This window comes from Aethalodelphis obliquidens, unplaced genomic scaffold (assembly GCF_003676395.1).
Source record: "Aethalodelphis obliquidens isolate GAN/ISIS:26980383/991018 unplaced genomic scaffold, ASM367639v1 scaffold31, whole genome shotgun sequence".
NCBI classification, from domain to species: Eukaryota; Metazoa; Chordata; class Mammalia; order Artiodactyla; family Delphinidae; genus Aethalodelphis; species Aethalodelphis obliquidens.
The window spans coordinates 20,642,986-20,670,270 of NW_020837975.1; the positions used below are offsets into that span (position 1 = coordinate 20,642,986).

General features: G+C 41.0%; 1 protein-coding gene across 1 annotated transcript in view; it reads right to left on the reverse strand.

Annotated features, from left to right (window-relative positions):
• PKHD1 (PKHD1 ciliary IPT domain containing fibrocystin/polyductin) overlaps positions 1–27,285 on the reverse strand; it is a 404,235-nt gene that overhangs the window by 175,096 nt on the left and 201,854 nt on the right. Inside the window, exons 50-51 of the mRNA XM_027126840.1 lie at positions 17,420–17,485; positions 10,729–10,857 (exon numbers count right to left, since the gene is read on the reverse strand). Coding sequence (XP_026982641.1) covers positions 10,729–10,857; positions 17,420–17,485 — 195 coding nt within the window. The remainder of the gene's footprint in view (positions 1–10,728; positions 10,858–17,419; positions 17,486–27,285) is intronic.

The following is a 27,285-nucleotide window of genomic DNA, read 5'->3' on the forward strand; positions in this document are numbered from 1 at the left end:
AACGTCAAGGAAAAGTTTCATTAATTCTCAGCAAATCTGTTGCAGTGCAGATCACAGACTATGAGGTCGGTAAGAGCTTGAAAGGTGATTTCTTAGTAGGGTGACCAACTCGTGCTGGTGTGCCTTGAACTTTCCAGGTTTTATCACTAAAAGTCATGTGTCCCAGGAAACTCCTCAGTTCTGTATAAATCAGAGTAGTTGGTCACTCTATTTACTAATGACTTTAAAGAGATTAGCTCCTAAGGTCAACATCCCAAAATAAATATCAAAATCTCTGGATGCTGCTTTCAGTATTCTGAATTTGAAAGGACTTCACCAATGTACTCTGATGGACTACTACTGGCTGTTTAAAATATGACCTTCAAGGCTTCCCTGGCGGCGCAGTGGTTGAGAGTCCGCCTGCCAATGCAGGGGACGCGGGTTTGTGCCCCAGTCCGGGAAGATCCCACATGCCGCAGAGCGGCTGGGCCCGTGAGCCATGGCCGCTGAGCCTGCGCGTCCAGAGCCTGTGCTCTGCAACAGGAGAGGCCACAACAGTGAGAGGCCCACGTACCGCAAAGAAAAAAAAAAAAAAAAGACCTTCAATATGACCTTCTGACCTCCAGAATTGAACTCATTGTAACAATTATATACAATCTTCTACATTTTTATAAAAAATGTATTTATTGTGTTGATTTATATTTTTGTAGTATTGTACCCCTTTAGGAAATGACAATGATATCTTAGAGAAGATAGCCTAAGTCTATTCTATTCTCCCAAACTGACTGAGCTATACAAATTGACCAGTTCTGTTGGACTAAGCCTATTATATGACCTATTTATTTAGAACATTTGGCAGTACTCTAGAAAGAGAGTGGCTAGGGACAACCGGGCCACCACCCTAGAAGTGCTGCGGTCTCACCAGGGAGTAATTGTTTTAAATTTTTTTAAATTTTCTTTCTTTTAACTTTCTCCCTTGTGGAGGAAAGGGAACCCTCATACACAGTTGGTGGGAAAGTAAATTGGTGAAGCCACTGTGAAAAATAGTATGGAGGTTTCTCAAAAAACTAAAAATGGAACTACCATATGACCCAGCGATTCCACTCCTGGATATATATCCAAAAACAAAAAACAAAACCACTAATTTGAAAAGATACATGCACCCCAATGTTCATAGCAGCATTATTTACAATTACCAAGATATGGAGCAACCTAAGTGTCCATCAGCAGATGAATGGATAAAGATGTGGCATACACACACACACACACACACACACAACGGAATACTATTCAGCCATAAAAAAGAATGAAATTTTGCCATTTGCGGCAACATAGATGGACCTGGAGAACATTATGCTAAGTGAAATAAGTCAAAGGAAGATAAATACTATATGATATCACTTATATGTGGAATCTAAAAAATACAACAAACTAGTGAATACAATTTAAAAAAAAAGAAGCAGACTCATAGGTATAGAGAACAAACTAATGGTTACCAGTGGGGAGAGGGAAGAGGGGAGGGGTAATGTAGGGGTAGGGGAGTAAAAGATTCAAACTATTATGTACAAAAAAAGCTACAAGGATATATTTTATAACACAGGGAACATAGCCAAATATTTTATAATAACTATAAATGGAACATAACCTTAAAATAATATGGAGATCCTTAAGGCATTGATCTCCACCAGGGTTTTTATAGAGATCCAATAGAGATGTGTTAAACAATAAGCCAAGACAAGCATTAGGTTCTGCATTTGATCTGCAGGAGCCTGCAGAGGGTATACAGTTTTCTCCCAGGCAGTTTCTAAACTACCACCCTCCTGGTCCTCCATGGAATGTTTACTATGAACCACCTCCACCACCTCGGTATCACTCTTTTCTTGCCTTCTGTTGTCTGACTTCTCCTCCTGGTTTCATGATTGCTCCTTCTCTGGGTTCTCTTCCTGCCATTTAAATTAGAATTTCCTCCAAGATGTTGTCGCCTACCCCCTCCTTGCATCTCTCTATTGGCTCCCATGCTGGCTCTAACCCTAGTTCAATCTCGAAGGCTTCCTTAGTCAACTCTTCGAGGATTACCAAACCTAAATCCAGATTCCCAACTGGCTTCCTTCCCAAACTCCTGAGTCATCTTTTCAGCCTCATTCTCCTTTACCCTTCACAGTTAATAAAATGCCAGGTCCTGCCAATTCTCCTTTCTTATCAAGTTTATGACACATACTTGTATTTTTCCATAGCAACCACCAATGCATTTATTGCTACTAGGAATCTTATAGTTTGTACTGTGATGGTCAAAGTACTCTTAAAAGTCCTAAGGAAAATAACACATAACTCCTTTAAAAATTAGTTTTAAACTGCACATGGAGAAAGAAGTTGTTATAGTAGCAAAGGAATCACACCTAAGTCAATGGAAGAAATGCACCAGAGGTGTTTTACAGGTATACCTGTTAGGTTCCTCTCAGGCTAGAACCCAAAGTTCCCAGAAGGGTCACACTTCTGGGAGACTGGAGTTAGGAGTTTGTAAAGTTATAAAAGTAGTGATTCTCTAGGTGCAGTAAGTGCCAAAAATAAATCCTAGGTCTCCTACACACTTCACACTCCAATATCCCCCCACCCAAATTACGATCTGCAAGCCCTGGGGAAGTATGTGCCCTCCTAAAAAATTGCTATGATCCTAATACTAATGGACTATGACAATGAGTGTGTTTCCCAGGTGAGTAAGGACAGAAAAGAGTTTGAAAATCCGCTCAATTAGACTAAAACTCCAATTAGTTCCATCAAGTTAGCAAGCCATAAAGAGTGTCAGGGTCTACATGTCTTGGGCCCCAAGATGCTAAGTAAGTTCTAATTAGCCCAGAAACAAGCGCCATGACTGAGTCAAGCAGAGATTGACAAACTGAGATTAGAGAAAGGATATCAACTTATTTTAATATTTTTTTATTGTGTTCCTTTTGTCACTTGCAGGAAATGAAAATCTCTGCTGCGATTTTAATTGAAATTTACTTTTTATGGAGAAAACATATACAGTTGTAAAAATACTTTAAAAAAAAATTCAACTGCTGGTTGTCTACCCCTGGCAAGGACATCCTATCACAGGTCTTGCTTGGTAGTTATGGCATTACTGCTATTCATTTGTAAAAACCCGTTTGAATCACAGTCATTGCAACTAAAAGGAACTCCCTAGCCTCCAGTGTGTCTCTCAAATGTAAACCTATTTTAGGGACACAAATCATCTAAAATATAACAAATAAAGCAAGAGTGTTTCTTCTTATAAATTTTAGAAGGCAATTTGCAACACTTGGGTTGAAAACAAGGAGACTGAAATCCCACTCTTATCCTTGATACAAAATGTCATATATGTTTGGGCAATGATAATAATGTGTTTCATAGGATTCTACAATTTAGAAAACACTTGCATTATCTTAGCTCATTTGAGTTGAGTGTCACTAAGTTCCCTACCAGCTCAACAATTCTATGTATCCATATTTTACATATATATAGATGTTTACTTAATACAATTAAATTCATGGAAAAACACCACAAACACAACAAATAAATTGTTCGACAATCATTCATTTCATCAAAGGAGTCCATATTGCAAAGGATTTTGCACTTAGATTGCCTTAAATAGTAAGCTTCTATGGTACATTCTTAAATATTGGATATATAAAAAGTCAGTTTAAGTTAAACATTTCAGAACTGTTTGGGGAGGCCTGTGGAAATACTTGCTCCAGGGAGCTTGGGATCCTGATGTTTCCTTCCCGTGGGAAGGACATGGCCTCAACACCCTTTACTATGAAGCAAGGTTTCCGGAGGTCTGTGCTCACCTCTAAGAAACTGCCTAGAAGAAGGAGATTTATACAGTATCTAAAGGTCCTTTGATCTCTGTTTTCAGATTTTCTTTTTATTTGTTGATTTTTATTTGCTAATAATGCTGGTTAAAATTTCTGTGTCGAGTACCTCTTGAAATCATATTTGTTTGTTCTTCCCTTATATAATCGTAAAGAATAGCTTTCCCGGGCTTCCCCGGTGGCGCGGTGGTTGAGAGTCCGCCTGCCGATGCAGGGGACACGAGTTTGTGCCCCGGCCCAGGAAGATCCCACATGCCGCGGAGCGGCTGGGCCCGTGAGCCATGGCCACTGTGCCTGCGCGTCCGGAGCCTGTGCTGCGCAACGGGAGAGGCCACAACAGTGAGAGGCCCGCATACCGGGAAAAAAAAAAAAAAAAAAAAAAAAGAATAGCTTTCCCATTCGTGTTCTAAATAAGGTAAAAGAATTGTTGACTGTTATCCTTGCAAACTTTTCATTTCTGCCCTGAAGGAAACAAAATGCTCAACGTATTCGTGCTCCACTTCTCCCCTCACCCCAAAGCACTCCTCTCTCTCCCAAGAAGAAGCTTCTGGTCATCCACATAGAGATTTGGACACAGGCTGCGGCCCAAACACTGTCATCCGTTGCCCATCTCAGGGTGAGAAATCCCAGATCAGGGCCCCAATTTTGTTCAAGGGTTGAAGAATCCCACTTTCAGGCAGTGAAGAGGCAATACCATAACACCTGGCATGGTAGGTAGTAGAGAATAAAGAAACTAAAATCCTTTGACCAGTCTGTCTCCTGGTGTGCTTCAATTTCTGACTCACGTAAGCCAACAGAATCTAAATAATGTCTGCCCAGAGAAGGAAGACAGCACAAATTGACCAGACCCTAAAACTCTCAAACCTTTTGAATTAAGTCAGGTACATCTGCTCTTAATTACATACATGCACACACACTACACAATAAACGCATACACAGTGGTAGATTAAAGACAGCTGCAAGTTCTTTGCTCTTCTTCCCAATGAAAGTAGAGCCTAATTCTCCTCCTTTGTATCTGGGTTGGCTTTAGTGCCCTGCTTGACCAAGAGAATGTGATGGTCATGATATTCTGAGTCTGCTAAGGCTGGCTTGGAAGGTATGCAACTTTCACCCAGGTCTCTTGGACTGCTCACTCTTGGGGAACTCTGCTTTAGGATGTTCCTTCTTGGATTCCAGCTGCCACACTGTTAGAAAGCCCAAGAAGCCCCACAGAGAAACCCATGTGGAGAGGAACCGAGGCCTCTTAGCTGACTGCCCTGACTGAACTCCCAGCCAATAACCAGTGTCAACCATCAGCTGCATGAGTGAAGTCTCTTGGACCACCCAACCACGCTGGGCCTTTAGATGAGCCCAGCCACCATCGACGGCAATGCATGAAAGACCCCAGCAAGAATACCCCAGCCTAGCCCTTCCTCACAAAACTGTGAACAAAATAAAACGTATGTTTTAAGCTATGAAGTTTCTAGGTGGTTTGTTAAATATTGATAGATTTCCAGAATACACACATTCCCGCAGTCACCATACTAATGCCATGCATCCTACAAAGGACCCCAGTAACTCAATTTTAAATTAACTTCCCCTTCCCACTTGCTAGTAATCCAGAATAAATGGGGGTGATGGCTTGTGTGACTTTCTGTCCCATCCAAATGGGACAAGACCAGAATTTCGAAACTATTCAAGAGACAACACTGATATTTATGGTATTTGGTTTCTAACTGATGTTGCAGACCCAAATCTCTGTGTTACCTGTATCTTATCCTATATAAGTTATAATCTCGGGTAAGAAAAAAGTATATTAAGCTTGTAATGCTCTACTCTCAACATTTTGTAGAAATTCCTCCCCCAGAAAAATTATTTCCTGATTTATGGTCATCTTAACTCATATCTCCAACCTCAACGTCTTGCAATTTAACAAGGAAATACGTTAAACGTTGTTGACTTTGAACATCCCAGGACTTTGATGAGCCTCACTGCCATTTAAAGTACCCGAGTACTGAAAATCAGAACAAACAAAAGAACTATTATGAAAAAAACCCAGTACTTATCCATTCATCTCTTCAAATAAGGACAGTTCAAAGTAATATGGGAAAATGGAACACAGTGAATTCTACCACACATACATGCAAAAATAAAACCATGCTGGAGGCTATATGATATCATATCTGTACCCTTCAAAACAGAATCCTGCCACTTGGAATTATAACACATTTTCCTTTCATTAAAGCTGCTCTGCGTGAAAAGGGTGTCATCCTGTCATGGCTGAAACTCCTTCAGAGAAAGAACTGGAAGCATCAAATCCTCGCAGGTCAGTTCAGGACAAAACCTGGAGTACAAGTTAGCAGGATCATTTGTGAGGGTTTGCGATTTGCATGATTTATTAGATAGAACTTGTTCCCACTCTGTAAGATGTCTTGAATGCATTTAGACCAATTCTCCCAGTACTTAGGAGGCAAAGACAATCAGATATACTTGTTTGTGTGAAGCAAAGTTATCACAAACTAAACTACAAAAGCAAATTCTCCATGATGACTTCAGCTCACTCCATATAATACCACCAAGAAGAATTTACAGCTTTCAAAATCCAATGTCTATAAAGACAGAATGCCTCAAAGGAAAATGGTACCATACTTAAAATAGTGATATCTTTTATTAGTACAGTAAAATCCTATTTTTATGGAATATGATGGGTCTGAGGTCATTCCATAAAATTGATTTCCCAGAAAATGGAAATAGGCAATTTACCCTAAGAATTTTATTGAAAAATTATGCTAGTCTATTTGAATAATGATGGGAATGTTCTACACATTTCCTTTATTAATGAATTAAAATACACAAACATCATAAAATTATATTAGAGGTTCAAAAGTATCACTTAAATCTTCTTTACCAGTCACTTTCATTTTGTAACATCAGCAGTTCCATTAAAATCGTATTATGTAAAAATGGGTTTTTACTGTAATAATAGTTATTACCTATTTAGCTCCCAAGGTTGGTGTGAAAATTAAATAATAAGCCATTGGAAAGCAAATACAAAGTGTTGGTAATACCAGAGGCCAAGAGGGGCAGGCAGATGGGAAAACAAAGGAAAAGAGCACCTGACACATTAAAAATCACAGCGTTCATCTATAATTCCATTATTGCCAACACTCCACGCAGCAGTCATGTGTGCTGATGTTATCTCATTTAATCCCCTCAACATGATGATATATTAATTTTAACCCTCATATTATAGATGAAGGTCGGAAACGTTTAAAACGTGTCTAACGCCACACAGTTGGTAAATGTCAGAATCCAAATGTGAACACAGCTTTGCCCTCGTCAACAGCCCATCCTGTATCTCCTAAAACATTGCTCCCTCCCCAGTACACCCTTGTGTCTCGTAACTGACCTTCAGTTTCTTATCCCATCTATCAAGGTCCCCTTCAAATGCCTCTTCCTCCCTGAAGTCATCTCTCTTCATCTTGCCTGGGACAAGTGTTTGATTCTAAACACTTCTGGTGTTTATTACAGCTATTTGTTGTATTATTAAGTATTAGTATGTGTTTTATCAACCCAGCTAAGTTACTAGCTGTTTGAGATCACAGCTGTATCCCATTTGCCTCTGGAGCACCAGATCAGAGCACCTGGTGTGGTGACTGTTCAGTTATTGTTGGTTAAATTGAATTGGAAAGGAATGTTAACTTGAATTAAAACTATATTTGCTACCAGATGCAAAGCAGATACTTCTACCAATGGCTCATGGCATCAGATACCTCTTTGGGAAGTTTCTCCAGTTTCTCCACATGTATGTACCTAATGAGAATGTAACAAGATTGAATTCCTCACGTAGAGTATCTGACATATGCTAGGTATTCAATAAATTTTTTTTAAATTCCAAGTGAAGGGAACAATGGGAACAGGAAGTAGAGAAGTATAAATTCAGTATAATATGGAGTCTGATTTGAGTGAATCAGAGCAAGTAGGAATGGTGAGTTTTTAAAAATATATATGTGGTAAAGAGTTAGGGCTCTGGAATCAAACTGTCTGCTTTCCTGGGCCAGCCTTTTTACTTATTAGCTGGGAGAAATTTGGGCAAATTACTTAACCTCTCTAGCTGGGAGAAACTTTGGCAAGTTACTTAACCTCTCTATGTCCCAAATTCCTCAGCTATAGAAAGGAAGATAACAACAGGATCCAAATCAAAGTAGTTGTGAGGAATGATCGAGAAGATCCATGTGGAACACTTAGCACAGTGCATGGCAGACACCCAGCACGCAAATTATAGTTGCTGTTACCATCATCGTCATCGTCAGGAATATCTTAATTCTTAGGACTCTGTTCAAAGGAAAAGGCATTACTTTCCACAGACCTGTAAAATCTGATAGCTGTACTGGGTCGATCCTGTGAAATCCAAAGATTCAGTTCTGGTGTGAAATGATGGATGCAGCATGGAGAACATGCGCTTCAGTCAAGCAGTGCTCGGTGTCTCTTTTGTGCCAGACTTGGGTGAACAAACTGACTTGTTTCAGAGGAGGCAGGGAGTGAAAGAAACCAGAACAGCCAGAAAGGTCAAGAAGGTAAAACCACATGTAGAAAGACGAGATGAATTCAATCCCAAGGTCCATCAGAGGTCAAAATATCAGGGTTTGCCAAAAAAATCAAAACAGAAGAGTAAAGCCAGTACAGCACCTACAAAAGACCCCCAAACTAGGGCTTCCCTCGTGGCGCGGTGGTTGAGAGTCCGCCTGCCGATGCAGGGGACACGGGTTCGTGCCCCGGTCCAGGAAGATCCCACATGCCGCGGAGCAGCTGGGCCCGTGAGCCATGGCCGCTGAGCCTGCGTGTCCGGAGCCTGTGCTCCGCAATGGGAGAGGCCACAACAGTGAGAGGCCCGCGTACCGCACAAAAAAAAAAAAAAAAAAGAAAGACCCCAAACTAAACAGAACAGATTAAAACACTGGCAACTATAAGATAATTTTCTGGAATTAGGGCTTCTTTGAGGAGAGAGGCAGCAAGAAGTAAGGACTTCATTTATTATATATTACAAATCTGTTTTCATTCCCTTATTTTTCCAACTGAAAACTAAATAATGAACAATAATTGCAGATTTAAAAAATCTTAACTTCTCTGATCTTTACAATAATACTGAAGGACCAAGTGGGAGATACTTCAGACATCCAGTATCTGTGCCCGCCCATCCCCCTGCCGCGTTTTTCCAGAGCACTGATCTGTGCTCTTTAAGAGCAGCTTCACGGAGAACTCGGGTCCATCTTACGAGCTGACCATGAACAAAGGAATGAAGGATGATGGAGAATGCCAGGGGCCCCAGCAACCAGGACACAGAGTAGATACAGTCAATGCAGTGTCAAGCAAGATAGCTAAGATTGCTCCTCGCTCAGCATAAAGGTCCCAAGGATACAAAAAGCCTGGCAACCTTCAAAAGCTTCTCTTGCTTCCCGCATGCAGTGGGGGAAACAGTTTGCTCAGTGGGAAAAACCATAGCCCAGGGCCAATCCACTGGCTACATTCATCAAAAAGAAGGCTGAGGCAGAACAGATTTTTCCTTTCCCTATAGGAATGACTCATGAGCTTGTTTATTCAAAAAGTTCCATCCTCCATGGAGAGAGGTGGATGATAGGGGGGTGGGATGATAATAATAGTTTAAGTTTGTACCGGTCAGCCCGCTCCCTCTGTCCTCACCTCTCTGTGCAGTTCCATGTGCACCCCACCAATGCCCAGAAGGTGGTCAGTACGTTTTAACCTTTCTGCCTTCATTTCCCATCGTAAATAAAGCAAACACCACCACCACTCTTTTCATTTACGTTAGTCCTTTTAGAAGGGAAATGTACTTGACTGGTTAAGAATAAGGACTTGGAGTCAGATCGTCTGGTTCAAAATCCTGGTTGTGCTGAATTGCAAACTGTGTGGCCCTGGGCAAGTAACTTAACAGGCTTGGACCTCTGTTTCTCTGTCAGTAAAAATGGGAATGATAATATTACCTGTATTGCAGAGCTATTGTGAGGATTAAACTAGTTAATATATGGAGAACGATTCCCAAATATTGTTAGTTGTCAACAAATGTTTGATATTAGCATTATTATTATTTCACAGATGACCAAATATTCTTTTTCCAGTACTGATCTTCTTTTATTCAGTATTACTTTAAGAAGTTCAAATTAAACCATAAATGGAAATAGGTCCTAAGAAATATATCTGTTGTATGAAAAACATTTTCTTCTCGGGCTAGGGAAATTTTCTAGTAGTTTCAAGAATTCTCTCCTAAGAAAGAAGAATTTTGTAAATATGGTGTGTATTTCTGTACCTCTGAGGAATCACCTTTCCCTTCTTATGTAAACAAAAAGAGAGTTCTAGGTAGATGGATGATGGATAGATAGGTGATAGATTAGGTAGCTGACAGATTGATAGAATTTTATTTTTCTATTTGATTTATCCGTTCCTTTTCCATCATCTTTGAAAAATCAAGGCAACAGAAGACCTTGTCATTCTTCTCAGTCCTATATTTAAAAGATTCACGAAGGCAAAAGATAGGAGGCATTTGAAAATTGCTTCTTTCCATATACCCTGTGTCTTTCAAACATAAGGATACTAAAATTTTCTGTAAATCTGTTCTCTGACACATTAGAATTATCCAGCTAGTGGATTAGTCTAACTCCTTTTGGCATGGACACTATTTATCCCACCTTTAATGAAGGTAGGCTGAACTATTTTTTCTGGTTTTTACTGGATTATGAAATTCCTCTCCTGTAATAACCCAAAAGAGAAAGTGGTAGACATAATTGCCTATTTATTTCCACGTTCTTTACTGTGTTGTTCAATATATTTAAATGACAGATAATCCCCAATTAGATTGGCCCAGTTCAGTCTGTCTGTGATTATTTACCCCATAGATTGTTTCACTCACTGGGTAAAATCAGGACGTCATCCCCAGGGCCTGGAATGGTACCGCTGTGTCCTCCCCAGCCCTTCTCCATGCCTTCCCATGCTTCGGGGAGGGACCATTTTAAAACTGACTCAGGTGCAGAGGAAGAAGCTAGAAAACAAAAGGAAGATAGCAAGGGTAACTATGAAAATCTGATTCACTATGATAACTAACAAATTCTATCCTTTATATTAGGATCCTGGTGACATTTTCACTTCCCAAAGAAGCTGCCTTTAGATATTTTATAATGTTCCATAAAAACATTTATCAGGCATAAAGCAGGTAATTATTCAATCCTTAGAAGATTACCTCCACTTCTAGGGAAAATATATTCTACTTTTGTTATTAAACTTTTGTGTTTTGCCTTTACTATAAATACTACAACATATGTTTATCACGAAACATTTGGAAAATGCAAATATAGAAAGAAAAAGAAAAATAATAATTGTCTACTATCTCACCACCTAGAGATAACCGCCATTAACCTTTTATTTGTATTTCCTTCCAGAATTTCTCAGCATTTTTACATAATTTAGATCCTATAACATGCAATTTTACATTCAGTTCTTACTTTACTTGACAGTTTTTCACATGCATTTTGTAATGTCATTAAAACTCCTTGTAAACATGATTTTAATGGTTACATAATATTCTATCACATGAAAAGCCCACAATTTATTTAATCCCTAATGTTTGGCATTCAGGCTTTGTCCACTCTCTTTTCAAATTATAGAGAATGCAGTGTTAAATATCTCTGTGAAAATCTGCCAGTAATCATGATTTCTTCTTAAAATAGAATCTTAGCAATGGAATCACTAAGTCAAAGGGTATGATTTTCTCACAACTCTTAATGTGTATTAAAGGCAGGGCAATCATCTGAACACCTCTCACTGCAATAATTTACATATAGTTCATAAGTTAAAACTGGTTTTTATTGATTCTGCCACTGATGATCAAGTGGCATTTTCTTTTCAACCATCCCACTGGCCTCTTCAAGAAACTGTAGCAGAAATCTAATAATTTCCAGTGGGGACCATACCATGCCAATGTGAAATGTACCCACACATTCTTTTCTGGAACATGATCCCTGGTACAGAGTCAGAAGGGCAGAGAGATTGTCTCAAAAGACGAGGATGAAAAGATTCACAGATGACCAAACTCTCTTCTTCCAGTACAGATCTTCTTTTATTCAGCATTCACTTAAGAAGTTCAAGTTAAACCCTAAATGACATTAGGTTCTTTTAGGGGAAATATATTTGTTCTATGAAAAATATTTTCTTTTCCACCTAGGGAGATTTCCTAGGAGATTCAAGAACTCACATGATGAGGGAGGGAATCTCATCTATTACTTGCTAATTTCACAAGCATAAATAATGAGTGCCCTCTCCATCAGAACAGTCCTAAAAAACAGTGATGCAAAAAGAAATAAAATGTCATGCTTGCTCCCAAGGAGCAACTGGCATTGTGTAAGTATGTAAGTAAATACTGGAGGGATAGAACGCTAAAGGGAGTACCTGACCAAGGGAGGGAGGGAGATCTTGCCAGGGGAGGCTTCCTGGAGAGAAGCATCTGAGATCTGAGCTGCACTGTAAAGGCTTGGGACCTACCCAGGTGAAGTGGGTGAGGGTGTGTGGTGAGAGTCTGCACTCCAGAGGGGTGAGCACGCGCGGTGGCAAGAAATGAGAGATCGCATGGAAGAACTATAAGCAGTTTGGTGTTGCTGAGTCACAGAGCTGGAAAGAGGCAAGTGGTAGGGCTAGAGGAATAACCAGAGGTCAGAGTGGAAAGGGTGACAAAGATGGAGGAGCCAAGGGTAAGCCCTGGGTTTCCAGCAGGTGTGGTGTCAGATGGAGATGCCCATTAAGACAGACATCGACGAATTCAGTTTGGGCCAGAGTTTGGGGTGTCTTTGAAGCCTCTGGGTGGAGATACACAGCAAGCAGGGGATGGCTGTGAATCTGAAGGATGGGAAAGAGCTCTAAGTCCGAGGGATAGATTTTGGCATTATCACCCTAGAGGCCGTATTTGAAAATCTGAGGATGGTTGTGAGAGCTCCAGGGGACTCCAGTGTGGAAAGACAAAATGCCTAAGGTCAGAACCACAGGGAACACCTGACTATTATGTCTGCCTGAACCCAACTCTCCAGTGGTCATGGTCTAATTAGGGCCCTGGGATAACTTAAAAGTACATGGATTGTGGTCAAGTAGAAATCCTAGGGATAGGGAGGGTGAGAGGGAGGGAGACACAAGAGGGAAGAGATATGGGAACATATGTATATGTATAACTGATTCACTTTGTTATAAAGCAGAAACTAACACACCATTGTAAAGCAATTATACTCCAATAAAGATGTTAAAAAAAAAAATGAAATCCTAGACAATTTAACACAAAATATACCCCACACCATGGAAGCCAGGCAATGTTTTGCAACAAACCCTACTCAGAAAGAGGCTTTAGAAATATTTTATACTTACTCAATATCCTGTAATAAACCATAGTGTGAAAGAATGTGAAAAAGAATATGTATATGAATATAAAAAGTATATATATATATATATATATGTATGTATAACTGAATCACTTTGCTGTACACCAGAAACTAACACAACACGGTAAATAAACTATAATTCAATTAAAATAAAATAAAAAATATAAATATTTTGGGCTTTCCTGGCGGCGCAGTGGTTGAGAGTCTGCCTGCCGATGCAGGGGACACGGGTTCGAGCCCCGGTCTGGGAAGATCCCACATGCCGTGAAGCGGCTGGGCCCGTGAGCCATGGCCGCTGAGCCTGCACGTCTGGAGCCTGTGCTCCGCAACGGGAGAGGCCACAACAGTGAGCAGCCTGCGTACCGCGAAAATAAATAAATAAATATTTTATAAACACCAATAATGCCTTTCTAAGTTTCCTCCCAGTTTTGTCTCCTTTTCAATACTATACCCTAAACACCCAGGTGGGGATAGGGTGGGAGTATTTGTTGAGGTGGCCACTAACACCATAAAGTCCAGAAAAAAGATGTTCTTACTTCCAGTGATATTTCAAACAGGCAAAGACCAGTTTCTTTAAAACCCTACTCCAAGCTCCAAAAACCCTTAATTGCTTCAATTTTGTATCACAGATGTTGGAAACAAACATCCTTCAAGTCTGTCATCTTCACTCTCGTTTATGGGAATGTTTAAACTGTCTTTAATTGAACAAACTAAATCTTAAGGTAGCTATTCTAAGCAATGTTATGATGAATGAATTTGATCATTCTATACCATCCTGCCTTAAAATAAGAAGCCTTAATGGACAAGGACATGTTTAGTCTCCTGCAGAATTATGAGATGTCTATACAGTTAAAATCAAGCTTCTAGATGACTATTTTTAATATAGAAAGAAGAGGGGAGGAAAAGAAGCCTAAAGAGTTAAAGCTATCGGAGGCATACGTGGAGAACCAGAAGAGAGGAATGTCTTGGAAAACTAAGAAATAGAGAATGTACAGAGAGTAGAAGTGATCTTGTTAATAGCAAATTTCCAATAAGAGAGGGAATAAGAAGTGGCTATTGAATGTGACAACTAGAGCATAGTGATCAAGATGAAGAGGGTCCCAGTGGAGTGATGGAGGTGGCAACCACTTGGATTACAGTAGATTGAGGAATGCACTGGAAGTAAGGAAGGGAAGACGCTGGGTCTGATCCTGCAAAAAGCTCATTAAGGAATGAATAGCCTTAAGATTTGAGACCCTCAGCCTTTGATCTGTCTTCCCAATCGTTAAATACGCTAGACTTATCTTGAAACTGGAGTCCATGAATTTTGGTCAGGACCAACATTTGTGATGAGCCCTCACCTTGCTTTCCTCTCAAATTTGTCAGTCAACAACAGCCACCATTTGAGATGGTCTCCAACTTGGTACGTGAGCCAAGTATTCCTTCTCCACCTCAATCCTTCATCTACCCCAGCGTTCTATGGCTCCACATCAAGAGGAGGCTAGTATTCTGAGAAGTTTGCAGGAGTGATATAAACTACAGGAGGATTTAGGGTCCACGAATTTTGTTTTGATTTGATTTTTTAATTGAGAGGTGACAAAGAGTCATTTGCTGATAAAACAAAGTTCAGAAGATGTTAGAAGGGATGGGATGAGTTTAAACAGGAGAAAGGCTGACAGATCCAGAGACCAGAGAAAAGGAAAGAAACTTGATCTGTGGGGAAAGGGATGGCAAATTTACAAAGACAGTATCTGATCATCTGAATATTTTTATATGACTGTCAACAATATTTGCAACTAGCCCCCACTGAAAAGACAACATGGTTGAGGTAAAGCCTCTTCAGAAATATTTTTTGTGTTCCCCCAGTGTGGGTTGCTTCACCCTCCTCCTCTCTCCCATCTTTTATAACGCATCATGGACACCAAGAGGAAATCAATGGAGCCACAGTGTTGGAGGAGCATGAAAAACCTGCATTGGGGTCTTCAGAAACCTGGGTACCACCTTCACCCAAATTAGCATACATCCTTACCGCAAACCCACTAAGCACCCATACAACAACTTTCATCAGCACCACCTCCTCTGCTTCTTCCCAGCACTGGCCCACGTATACCCTAATTTCTGCTGCCTCTGGAGTATCCTGTCTACCAGGTCCCCATAATGACCAGCACAATCCTGTACACAGAATAAACCCTCAACTAACTAAGTGAGCTAAAAGGCCCTATAGCAGAACACCTCAACCCAAAATGTTTTTTCTGCATTACATATTCATTGTATCTCTGAATCGGTCAACATATAGATGGAACTCCATTATTTATTCCATTCTTGTTTTGTCAAAGAATTTTTGATATTGCAAAAATTGTACTATTTTTCATAGAGCTCTCCATTAAACAAAAGACATGCCATATTTAAATTTTGACATTATCACTTATACCCCACACGATAGAAATCAAGCAATGTCTTAGAACCATATTAATAATAAATATTTGAATATAATGAATGGTAATGTACTAGTTCTGTAACTCCCTGGGTCTTAGGAGTTTTCTGTCCCAACCTGTATAAGATAGGAAAATTGGCTATATATATAAAATTAATTTTAATCTAACTCATAAGTTAATATATGCCAAAAAGGTAATTTGAATACCTTAGGGTTTACATGGTATAGCAGAAAGAACACTGGACTGAGTTGGAAACCTGAGTTCTCATCCAGGCTCAACCACTGATTACTGATGTGACTAAGTAAACTATTTAATGATTAGGCTTCCATGCCCTCATTTGTAAAATGAGGCAATTGGATAGGACAGCTTGTGAGGTTCCTTCCCTTATTAAAATTCTACAACTCTATGAAGCCTCAGCTTTCTATTTATTCAGCATGTTGTAATTGACAGGCCAAGTGAAGCACCTCCCAGTTAAAACTGACCCCTGCTGAAAAGCCCTGGATTCCAGCCACCCACAGTGTCCTTCCAAAGAGTCCTTAATACAGAAATCTTCGCACTAAGTGCTGAGAGGCACGTCATGCTGACAAAAGCTGCCCAATCCAGGAATGGCCACCCACAGATGGTCCAGTATCCTCTGAGGGGGCCTGACATGAGAGCTCCCCCAACAGGTAGGTTCTCTACAAAATAGGGGCTGACCCAACTGAACGTATCTCTTCTCGGGGGAATTTGAACACAGGACATCCAGAGAGGAGAGAGTTGTAAGATACTATTCTTTGGTAACAGTTATTTTAAAGGAAACATATTCCTTGATTATTTAGTCATTTGATGGACATTCCCCGGTGACCTTAAGACCCCATGAAGTCAAAGACCATTCTATCTTGTTCACTGTTGTCACCTCCCACACCTCACATGAGAGGCATTCAACAAAGCATTTTGAGTCACCTAAAGGAAAAAAGTGATAAAGAACTAGGGACAGAAAGAGCAAAGGCTATGGCAGCTCAGAAACAGATATAAAAACAAAGAATCCCTTTCTTCTCGGTCCAATAAGCATGAAAAGGTCATCGTCGGTACTTCTAGTTTACATACAGTTTTAGTCCCATACCGTAACCTCATTTATTTATTAATTTAAATGGAGAAATTAGATCATTTTCTGATTAGCCCGGGCTCTTCTCTGACATAACACAAAAATGCCACTGGAAATCAAAGGAAAACTCAGCCTTTGAAAAGATTTATCCCGGCTGCAAATGTATAGTTAAACAGACTCCGGGTAAACAAAAACAAACAATGAAATACATTAGAAGGCGCTTATGAGTCATTTAGTCTTTGAGAGTTTAGCTTTTATGAGTTAGAAAGATTTCACAGAACCATCTGACTTATGGGGAGGATTTGTTTACCCTGATTTCCTGAAATTACTGGGAACAATTACAGTTTTAAGATACCCTGAATTTTTCTTTCCATTTGGTGGGGGCCTAATGGCTCATCTGCAGATCTGGACTCCTGTGTGCACATATGGTCCATAATTCATGAAATGTGCTTATTTACATGTTGTAACTCTTACTTTCCTATGTTTTGAAATGCACCAATTCTTATATCTTTCTTTGACATGCAGACGTATATTTTAGCTGTAGGGGTGACACAATAAGGAGTTGTCAGACATAAAAGCATTAGGGCTCATACTTGCCCTACAAACAGTATGATGGGAGGAATTTATAAAACGACTGGAGGACATTCTGCTGTACCAGGCAATTCTATTTGATGAGTTAATACTCACCTGAAATAGTTGGCGCCACACCTTCCCTCACCTGGAGAATTACTTGAACTTGGCCTTCACCTGAAACTGAACACAAAAAACCGTAACTTGGATGTGATACAAAGATTATCTTAATACAAAAGACATTCACGTGTGAGAACGATGGCTTTGTGCTAAATTCTCCCCAACCTAACTAAATTTTCAAAATAAAAAAATGAAGTCCTTGTTAATTAGTCTAACAATTGATTTCCAATATTTGACTTTGATTGTTTTTATTTGATTAAATTTAATTGCAGTGAGCTTTCCAAAAGAATTGGCACATAAATAATTAGGGAAAAAACTGTTTCACCATATGTTCTTTGGAGGCCAGTGTTGGTGAGCAAGACACCCCTCATATCCTATTTCCCCTCCATCAGTTTGAAGGCTCCGCTTTTAGAATTCATGTATTTTTCACCAGTAGAGTTCAGATCACCCATGAAATGTATTTGCTTTACCTTTATCCAAACAAATTGTCCTTTTAATGAAGACTTTTCCCCACCCCGCTTTCTCCTCCCATCTTCCAAACCAACTGAGCACATTTAAAAGGCCTGGGGTTCATTAATTTTAAGCGTTCAATAAATTAGTGGAAATAATCAAAAGGCCTGATTCTTTCTGATAATGACAATTTGATGTCAGTATAAACCAGTAGATTAAGCTGGGAACATATGCTCCTTTGCCAAGAGAGGCTGCTGTAATTAAATAGTGAATTCATCTACAAGGTGCTCTCACGCCTGATTAATTAGTAATCAGGTGCGCGAACTCCACTCTTCAGTAACACCTAGTCTCTTAGTGGTTAATTACCTTTCTGCCTTATTCGATGCCATGGAGGCCAGCACCTCCCACCACTGAAGGACCCAATGATGCTGAAGGTTGCCGCCTTGGGGCCTTGGTCCCACCCATGCTCTCCTTTTGCCTCTCCCCGGAGCCCTAAACCCTTTCCTCTATCACAGAATGGAGTAGACCGAGGATCACTCTTTCTAATCACAAAGCATAAGCGTCAGAACATTACAAAGAAAATAATCCCCCAAAACACCCATGATGAGACCTCTCTGATTCTATTCTTATCTTGTTCATTATTCTCACTTAAAATTTTTCTGTAATAACCTATAATGGAGTATCATCTGCAGAAATACAGAATCACTATGCTGTATACCCGAAACTAACATAATATTGTAAATCAACTATATTTCAATTTAAAATTTATTCCCATTATAAAATGCCTGAGTCTGTGGCTTTCTCCTTCCACTGTACACACTTTTTTGACCAGGTAGAATGGCCAACATGTTCTTTATGTGCTCTACTTTATCATCACTTCCAAAGCTTTACCTATATTGTTTCTTTATACTATTGCAAATTTCACCCACTTTTCTAACTTAAATAATAAAAGTAATTAATAATAAAGCCACCAGCTTAACATCTCTTTTTTTCTATAATGTCTAACTCATCCACTTCTGCTCACACTGAACTATGCATTTTCTAAAGTTTAAAAGCATTTCTAAAACCACACAGTGATACTTATCCCACTGTGCATCAACTGTGGTGAATTTAGGATTGTCTCAGTCCTCAGCTCTGTCTTTAAATCTTTGAGGGAGGGACTTTTCTCCTGTACCTTAAGACACTAGACATTGTTGGACATGTAGATACTTAATTTTCATGGACCAATCAGAAATCCTAAATTTATACTGCTCTACTCTGTATGCCAGAGCTTAACTGGCAATTTTGACAAATTAAACAAATGGAGGCAGGAATTAAGCCTTTTAAAGGAGGCAAAAGACAAAATGGTAAAAAAGATAGGTTCCATCAGAAAGAAAAGAGAAAGGGAATATGGCAAAATGACATCTAAAAACATGTAAAAGTCTGTAACAATAGAATACCCTTGTACAAGAGAAAGGAATAAAATATTGTAATGGAATCAAACTCTAGGAAAGGTAAAATTTTTTAAAATTCCAAGAATCATTTGGAAAGGGAAGTCAGTTCATTTAAAGATGTTATAAAAATCATCCTTGTACTCACTGATATAGAAAACAAACTTATGGTTACCGAAGGTGGGGAGGAGGGATAAACTAGGAGTTTGGGATTAGCAGATACACACTACTATATATAAAATAGATAAACAACAAGGACCTACTGTACAGCACAGGGAACTATATTCAATGTCTTGTAATAAACCATAATAGAAAAGAATATGAAAAAGAATAACAAAACGTTGTAAATCAACTAGACTGAAACATCGTTTTTCCCACTATATAGAGGAGGGAATTTGAAGTAGAGGGAAAATAATCAATGTATCCAGAATCCCCTGGGTGAAAAGGATACCGCCAGCCAGTACGGCATCAGGAACTGTAGTTATGATGATTACATAGTCTTCATAGGCAGCAGTGATGATTACCCGGAAAACTGAAAAGGCGAGCCCTGGACATACCTGACCCCCAGTACATGCTGTCCCACTTTTCTTCATCCATTAAAGCCCTTACCCAGGCCCTGTTCCTGGTAAACCAAGGCTCCCTGGAGCAGCGAGCACCTCGGCACCGGTGGCTTCTGATCTGGGTGGACTCTTTGTTCAGCCTCTACACGTACACAAATGGCTCCCACCTCCAGAACAACCTCTTCCCCAAAGCAGACACTGGAACTAAAACATGCTTTGAAAAGCTATTGTTCACTTTATTAAAGCAGGTGTGTGAATATCACTCAATCTGAGAAGAGAAGCAGTTTCAGTATCACAGGAAATGGAGCAAGATCACCAAAAGCAGGAAAGATTAGAAAAGCCTGATTTCCTATACCACAGGCCCCCTGCAGGCTGGTTCTGAGCGTGGGAGCAGAGGGCTCTTTCTTCCCAAACACCGCTTCTAGGCAGAGAGAGACCGCAGAGACGGAGCGGGAAGTGCGTGGGTGAAATCCAACAGCCTGGATTTGAATCTTGGGTCTTCCAGGTCCTAGATGTGGGTACCGGACAAGTTCTGAACCTCACTCACTTCCTCTGAAAATGGGAATCATCGTACCGTCTTACATCATAGGGTGATTGGGAAGAAAAGATGGAAAATCCAGGTAATGTGCTGAGCATAGCATTTGGCTCAAATGAACAATACGTGTGAGTCATCATCAATACCGTTATTACGACAGGCTCATTATTCTAGCAGCCAGTTAACAAAACCCCAAAAATATGCTTTCACTCTTTTGACAGCTGCACCTAATCACAATAAGCCCTAGTATTCAGAGTTGTAAGCAACTTAACCAGATCCGCTGAAGTTTGCTAAGTGCTTTGACTCTATAAAAGCGTAAATGCAGTGTCACTTCCAATTTGGAGAAATACCAAGAGGGATAAAAATCATTTGAGAATAAAGGTATTGACTCAGGAAGAGTTTAAGAACCTAACACAAGCTGTGACATTGTACATATGCTTTCTCAGTGCTTATGATTTCTGATTTTGTATTTGTCATATGAGAATGGTTAATCTCCTTTGTTTATCAATGGAGCCTCACTGCCGTTGATCCTTCCAAGATTGTAAGAATATCTGGTTGGTCCTCAAAAAGAAAAGAAGCCTTTGGGTCAATTATAGCCAAATTATTCTGATGAGTGCTACATGATCTAAGCTTGCTATAAACACAGACATCTAGGAGAAAGAGAGAAACGTGTAAGAAAATGGCTCCCGGTGAGAGAAAAGAGAGTTACTCATGTAGATCTGATTCTCATGCCTGCCAGAGTGATGTGTTGGCAAATTTTGTCCTCACGAGGGCCCCAGGGAAGAGAAAAATTAATTGATTCTCTCCCAGGGCAGGTCTCATTTTCTCTTGGAATTTTGGAGGGAGAGAGTACCTGCTTACCTAAAAAGAAAAACCAGCTGGTATCTTAGCAATAGATCCCTTGCCTGTTTTCTTCTTCACTCTATCCCCAGGCTCACTTTGCCATTGAGGACTGTACGTGTATTAGGACCTCTTGCTCAGCTCACATTTATCTAGCATGAGTCAGCTACTAACTACACGTGGAGAGAACGGGAAACAGCAACTGCTTCTGTGTCTGTGAGTTCCTTCCAGTCTCACCTGACTCGTGCCTGCTCTCCCTCTCTTTCGGCCCTGGACCCAGTTCCAGTGCCATCTTCATGGGCCAGCTCTTGGGTTGGTCCTCTCTTTGCATTTTCATCTTCACCTGCCTTGTCCCCGACCTCCACCTCTTCTCACACTCCTGCACCCTCCTGCTCTGTTTCTCCCTCCCTGTTCAGTTCTTGCTCCCCAGAAATGAGCCTCATTCACTCAGCCACAGAGAAGGCTTTCTTGTCAACTGGTCCCTGGGCAGCTAAAGCTTGATTCGCAGGACCACTCTCGTCTGATTCCAGCCTCTCGGAGAGAGCCACTGAGTGACCTTGACCTCGTCACCCAGGATCTTTTCAAGACCTTCACAGAAATATGATATGAAAATCCTTCCAACACTTGTGAGTCTTCTATTATTCCCAATAACATTCATTCATAAAAAGGTGTAATTTTTTTAAAAGAACTTGATCAAGATGCTGAGAGATACATCTGCATTAACCAGTCCTGAGAGTTAGCTCAATTAAACCTTCTTAATTAACTCAGAGAACAATAACAACTGTTATTCTGACTCAGAGCAAGGTTTGCCGTGCTTGCACAGGGCGTATGTGATTCCTGGGTCCTGCACAGATCTACAGAACCAGAACTTCCGGGGGCAGGGGACCTGGGAGCAAGCATTCCAGCTGTTTGCCCATGAGGCACACTTAGAAAGCACTTCTTGAAGGAATTTTACAAACTTTTCCATACTCTACTCTTAAAAATGTGGTTTTTACTCACAGGTAAAAACCTGTGAGTAAAAGTTTCTCTTAGCAAGTGGCAGGTATTCTTAGCAAGTGAGGAAAGGAACCCAGGTTAAAAAAAAGAGAGAGAGAGAGAGAGATACTTATATTCACAATTCTTACTTTTCATCAATTATACCAAAAATTTGAAAACCAAAGTATACTCTCAAAATATAAAATGTAATGTGATAATTTTAGTAGTATAAAAGTTTTATTTTAATAGTTATGAATGTTAATGTGTTTTAGAGAAAGCAAGTAGGTCATTAAACCCATGATTTTATGGATAATATTGCTTAAAAAAAGACAGGTTTTAAAAATAAGGCAGTGTGGGAGTTGATTTAAGAAAAAAATCAAGTAAGTAATAGCACAGGAGGCATAAGGATGTGACAAAGTGTGAAGGCGGTACTCAAATATGTAAAGTTCAAGAAGCACAGAGGAGTTAACAAGTACAGCTTTTTCCTACAAACAGGAGAAAGAAGAACTGGTTTACAAGGGTGGGTAGGTACACAAGCTTAGATTAAAACAAGACAAAACAAAACACTAGTATACTAGAAAAAACACTGAAATAGAGTCAGAAAAGCCAAGTCAGGATACTGGTTATATCATCCATGACCTGTGTGAACGGAGGCCAGCCACCAGCATCGCTGAGAATTAGCTCCTTAATCTTGAGTGATTCCTTGAAAAAGTATCTGATTCTGATTCCTGAGTTTTCCTTCCTTCCTTCTTTCTTTCCTTTTCTCCATTTCTTCCTTCCTTCCTTCTTTCTTTCCTTTTCTCCATTTCTTCCTTCCTTCTCCTTTTGGAGAAGTTGCTTGTAATTGAGAGGCAAAATCCCTTTTCACATCCGCAGCTCCTGTTCCGTTCTCTATATTTTTGCCATAAAGGTTTGTCGTGCATTTCCCTGAAGTCAGCTCTCTATATTACCGGTACCAATCCTTGGGGATCTTTGGGGAATGAGTTTTCTATAAGAATGTAAATTAATTTATTAACTAGAATGCTATAGATTGCCTTAGAGGGCCTCGGCATGGGAATGGCTGCAGATTTTCAAAGGATTATGATTCTGCTCTGCTCATAAAATCCTCCCAAAGAGCTCTGGGGAGCCAGCTGAGTCCTCTCTCATTAGAACCTAACAAGATTCCTTCTCAAGGAGTTGCATGGGGTCTCCTAGACCAGCTGAAGAACAGAAGGGTCTAGGCAGCAGCCTGCTCCGTCCCAGTGCCTTAGCGCTTTGAGAAAAGAGAAACCTGGGCCGGATCCCTGCTCGCCTCACTGCCAACTTAGGAAAACGTGTCTTATTTTCAGGATCTCCCAAGTTAACAGCATCTTTTCTGAGCCTTCTGGGTGATGTGACTTGAGTTGTTTTTTGAGACAATAAAGTCCATCTGTCTTTCTATCCACAGCCCACTTGCCCTCATAGACAACAGCCCCGGCTTCTTGCCAAACAGCCTGCCTTTATCCTGGTGAGGGGGACATTTGGAAACAAGCACTGACCAGCCTGGCTAGACGTGTCTTTTTTTTTTCAGTCTGATCAGAGGAAGGTGGTACACGAGAGCCTCCAAGCCTAGCAGGCGGACTTTCTCAGCTGCCGCCTCACACAATATCCCAGCTTGGCTGCATCTCTGCTGTGTGAACTCGGGCGGGGGGGCGAGTGTGAATGGCTCAGCATCTGATAGGAATTTATCACCCACCGGCTGCTGGTTGGGCAGGGGATAAAGCAAGGGGAAGGGGGCTGTGAGTGTTTAATGCACACTGCCACAACCCAACAGTTTTCCCTAAAGAGCCTCTTCCCAATATAAAAGAACAGGGTCAAAAGTAAGTTGACCCCGGACAGAATGTACAATTATTAGAAGAGAACTGTGCAGGAACAGCTGCTGGGACCCCACCGGTTCCGCATCAGGCTTCCAAGAGTCAGAATATGAATAATCAACTCAAGGGTGTTTTCTCCACCCCTCCTCACCCCCACCACCTCCCCCAGCCTTGTCCTCCTGTTTTGGGCAAGTCCTATTGCGTTTCTACAGGAAGAAGCATAGCCCTCCCTAGCAGCTGCAATAATTGTGTCCCTATTGTGATGAAGACCTCCTCCTGGCCACCCCCCTACAAGTGGCCATTGTCAGCGTGGAGTCAGTGATTACACGCTCCGCCTGATGCTTTGGGGGACCCAGCTGCCTAAGTGCTGACACACGAGTGTGCGGAAGGCCGGGGAGGGGGCCGGTGGAGGTGGAGGCAAGAGGTGGGGGGAGCCCACGGCTGTGAGATGGGACTCTGACATACCAGACCTTTTGCATAAGTCAAGCCCAGAACAAATGAGGCTTTATCAGGCCCCAGTGATGAGGGGGTCTCATCTCCCTTTGAACTGGAGCAGAGCATGGGGCCTAGCAGCTTTTCCTCCTTTGGACCAAGCAAACATCTTGCTTTTGATACGCTGCATGCTCATTATCTCTGCCCCATTTAATGATTTTTGATTGAAGGGTGGCGGCTGGGACGCCGAGAAGATCGTTAGAGAGGCTCCATCCAGCCAAGCCCGCAAGAAAGGCTTTCCTTGTGCCCGGGCGTAAATTCGGAATTTCTTAACAGTATGCGCTTGTTCTTAGAGGCAGATAAGGGCAGAGCGTGAAATTCTTAATTAAGCAATAAATAGAGAGTGGGGTGTCAGCAGATGTAGCCGGTAGCCATGGCAACGGGAATCACATGGGCAAGAGAGCTGAGACTAGATGTAGGCCTCAGGCCTGGGCCTGACTGACAGCTGAAGAATCCTACAAAGCTTGTAAACCAGATTAATTAGCTGACTAATTATTTCATAGCGTGAATGTAACTAAAAAATAAAAATAGTTCACCACGAACTAAAACATCCCTGGGAAAAAAAAACAGGGACAGAGGTAGTGGGAAACTGGCTGTGTAAGTCAGAGACAGGAGTGCTAGTGAATCCAATCACAGAGACTGAAAAATGGGCTCTCTGGATTTGACTCCAAGTTTGACAATATGAAGGAACACTTGTTTTACAGTCAGACCCGTTTGCAAGCATGGTGTAGAAGTTGCAGTTCACCACTGCCGTTCATGATACCTTATCACACCAAATATTGCCCCTCCGGGATCCTACCACATAGAACCAATCTCCTTAAGAAAGATTCTTAAATGAGCAAGGTTATCTTATTCTGTGGGTAACAATTGCTTAAGTGATATTAAGTTTCAATCAGGGGGCCCATATATCATATACGCCATGTTATCATGAATCTGTTATCTTACAAAAGCTAGTCAAGGAAAGTAGAATGAGACTCTTTCAGACAAGTTATGACAGGTATATGGAATTCAAGGCACCTGAGATTGACCACCTTCCAGGAAAAAAGAAACATTCTAGAGAAATAATCTACTGAGAAAATGTGTAATAAAATAACACGGCATGCTAATCACACTTGAAGATGTTTGGGTGTTTTGTACCACAATTCCAAGAGATAAGTAAGTATTCTTAACCTCGCTGTATAGATGCAGCCACGGAGGCATGGAGAATTTATAATTCCATGCCCCAGGTAAAACAGCCAGCCAGCCACTGATTAAAACCCGAAGCCCTAAACTCTGGCCGTGAGCTTTCCAAAGAAGCTGCATTCTGTAAAGACATTGCTGAACAAAGACAAAACTTGCCTTGGTAAAGAAGAGAAAGGCAAGAGTCAAAAAATATTATATGTGCGGGACTTTTTCTTTGTCATGGGGACCAGTGAGAGGTTTTCTCCTGCACCACTGCCTGGCACCCCCACCCTTGTGGGTCAGCGGCCCACGATTATTGAGTGGGCAGCACACTCTAGTGGAGAGAGTCACAGCCAGGAGCCAGAATGCCTGGGTTCTGCTCTCTGCCATTCTCGGCTGGGTCAAAGACGAGTCAGGCATCTTAAATCACACAGCAAGGAGCTAAATGGAGGAAATGAATATAATTGTGATTTTTTTAAAACTTCCTCTCTGGGGGGATGTGGTAGGGCTGCACACAAACAATACAAAAGACGGTCTGCTTAGAAGTGGTCAAGGAATGAGTGAAAGCCAGCCAACTGTCAGTGCAGCAAGACTCCAGATGGAAGGCCAGCAGGGAAAGGGGCAGTGTCCCCCCAGCCATGCCCACCCCCCAAAGCCTGACAGGAAACTCGGTGGACCTGGAGGAGGGTCAAGCAGTTTCCCTATAATAAAGCGAACCTTCTGTATACACAACCTCCCCCTGAGTTTTTTGTTTTGTTTTGTTTTGCTCTTCATTCCAGGAATATGTCCACATAGACTGTGAGGGCTTCTCTTCTTGGATTAAATGTATTTTATGTAAATTATCCCAATCACAGAGACCTATAAAGCCCCATGGTCCAAAGAAAACAATTAAGTGAAAGTAACAAACTAATCAATATGTAACTGAACTCTACTGCTTGGAGGCTTTTTCAGGGGTCAGCCACAGCTACCTCACTGCTGTTGGGCTGTTGGTCTACGGACACCATGGTAGCCTCCTCATCAACTTCCTAGTGGTGGTGCAGACGGTACACAGAAGACATCCAAAGTCATACCCATCCACACAACCCAATGTAGCTGCATGGGACACCACCACGGAAGACCAGTGTGAGCCTCGGTTCCTCCTGAAACCTCAAGTCCTCACTGTGCCAGCCCAGGAATGGGAACAGGCCTGGCTCTCGCCACCTACCTACTCCATTCAGACAGAGGATGGTGGAAGCACAGATGGCCATGAAAGCCGCTATTTGGAGGACCAGGAATCCTCTCCAAGGAGTCCGGGTATCTGACTTGCAACCCTCTGTGACTTCCTGTTCCTTGTCCAACTCATATTATTCAAAAGTGGAGATACCAAGGTATTCTGATACAAAGACTCTTTAATTAGTAAAAGCCATCTGCCTAATAAAAATGGCTTATACTGAAATATTCACCTAAGTCCTATATATGTACATATATAATACAGAGGCACATCTACATAAAATATATATATATACTTATACAGATATGCATTTATACCATATGTGTACATATAGTATAATACTATAACTTGCTGTTAATTCAATAAATAATGGCGGGG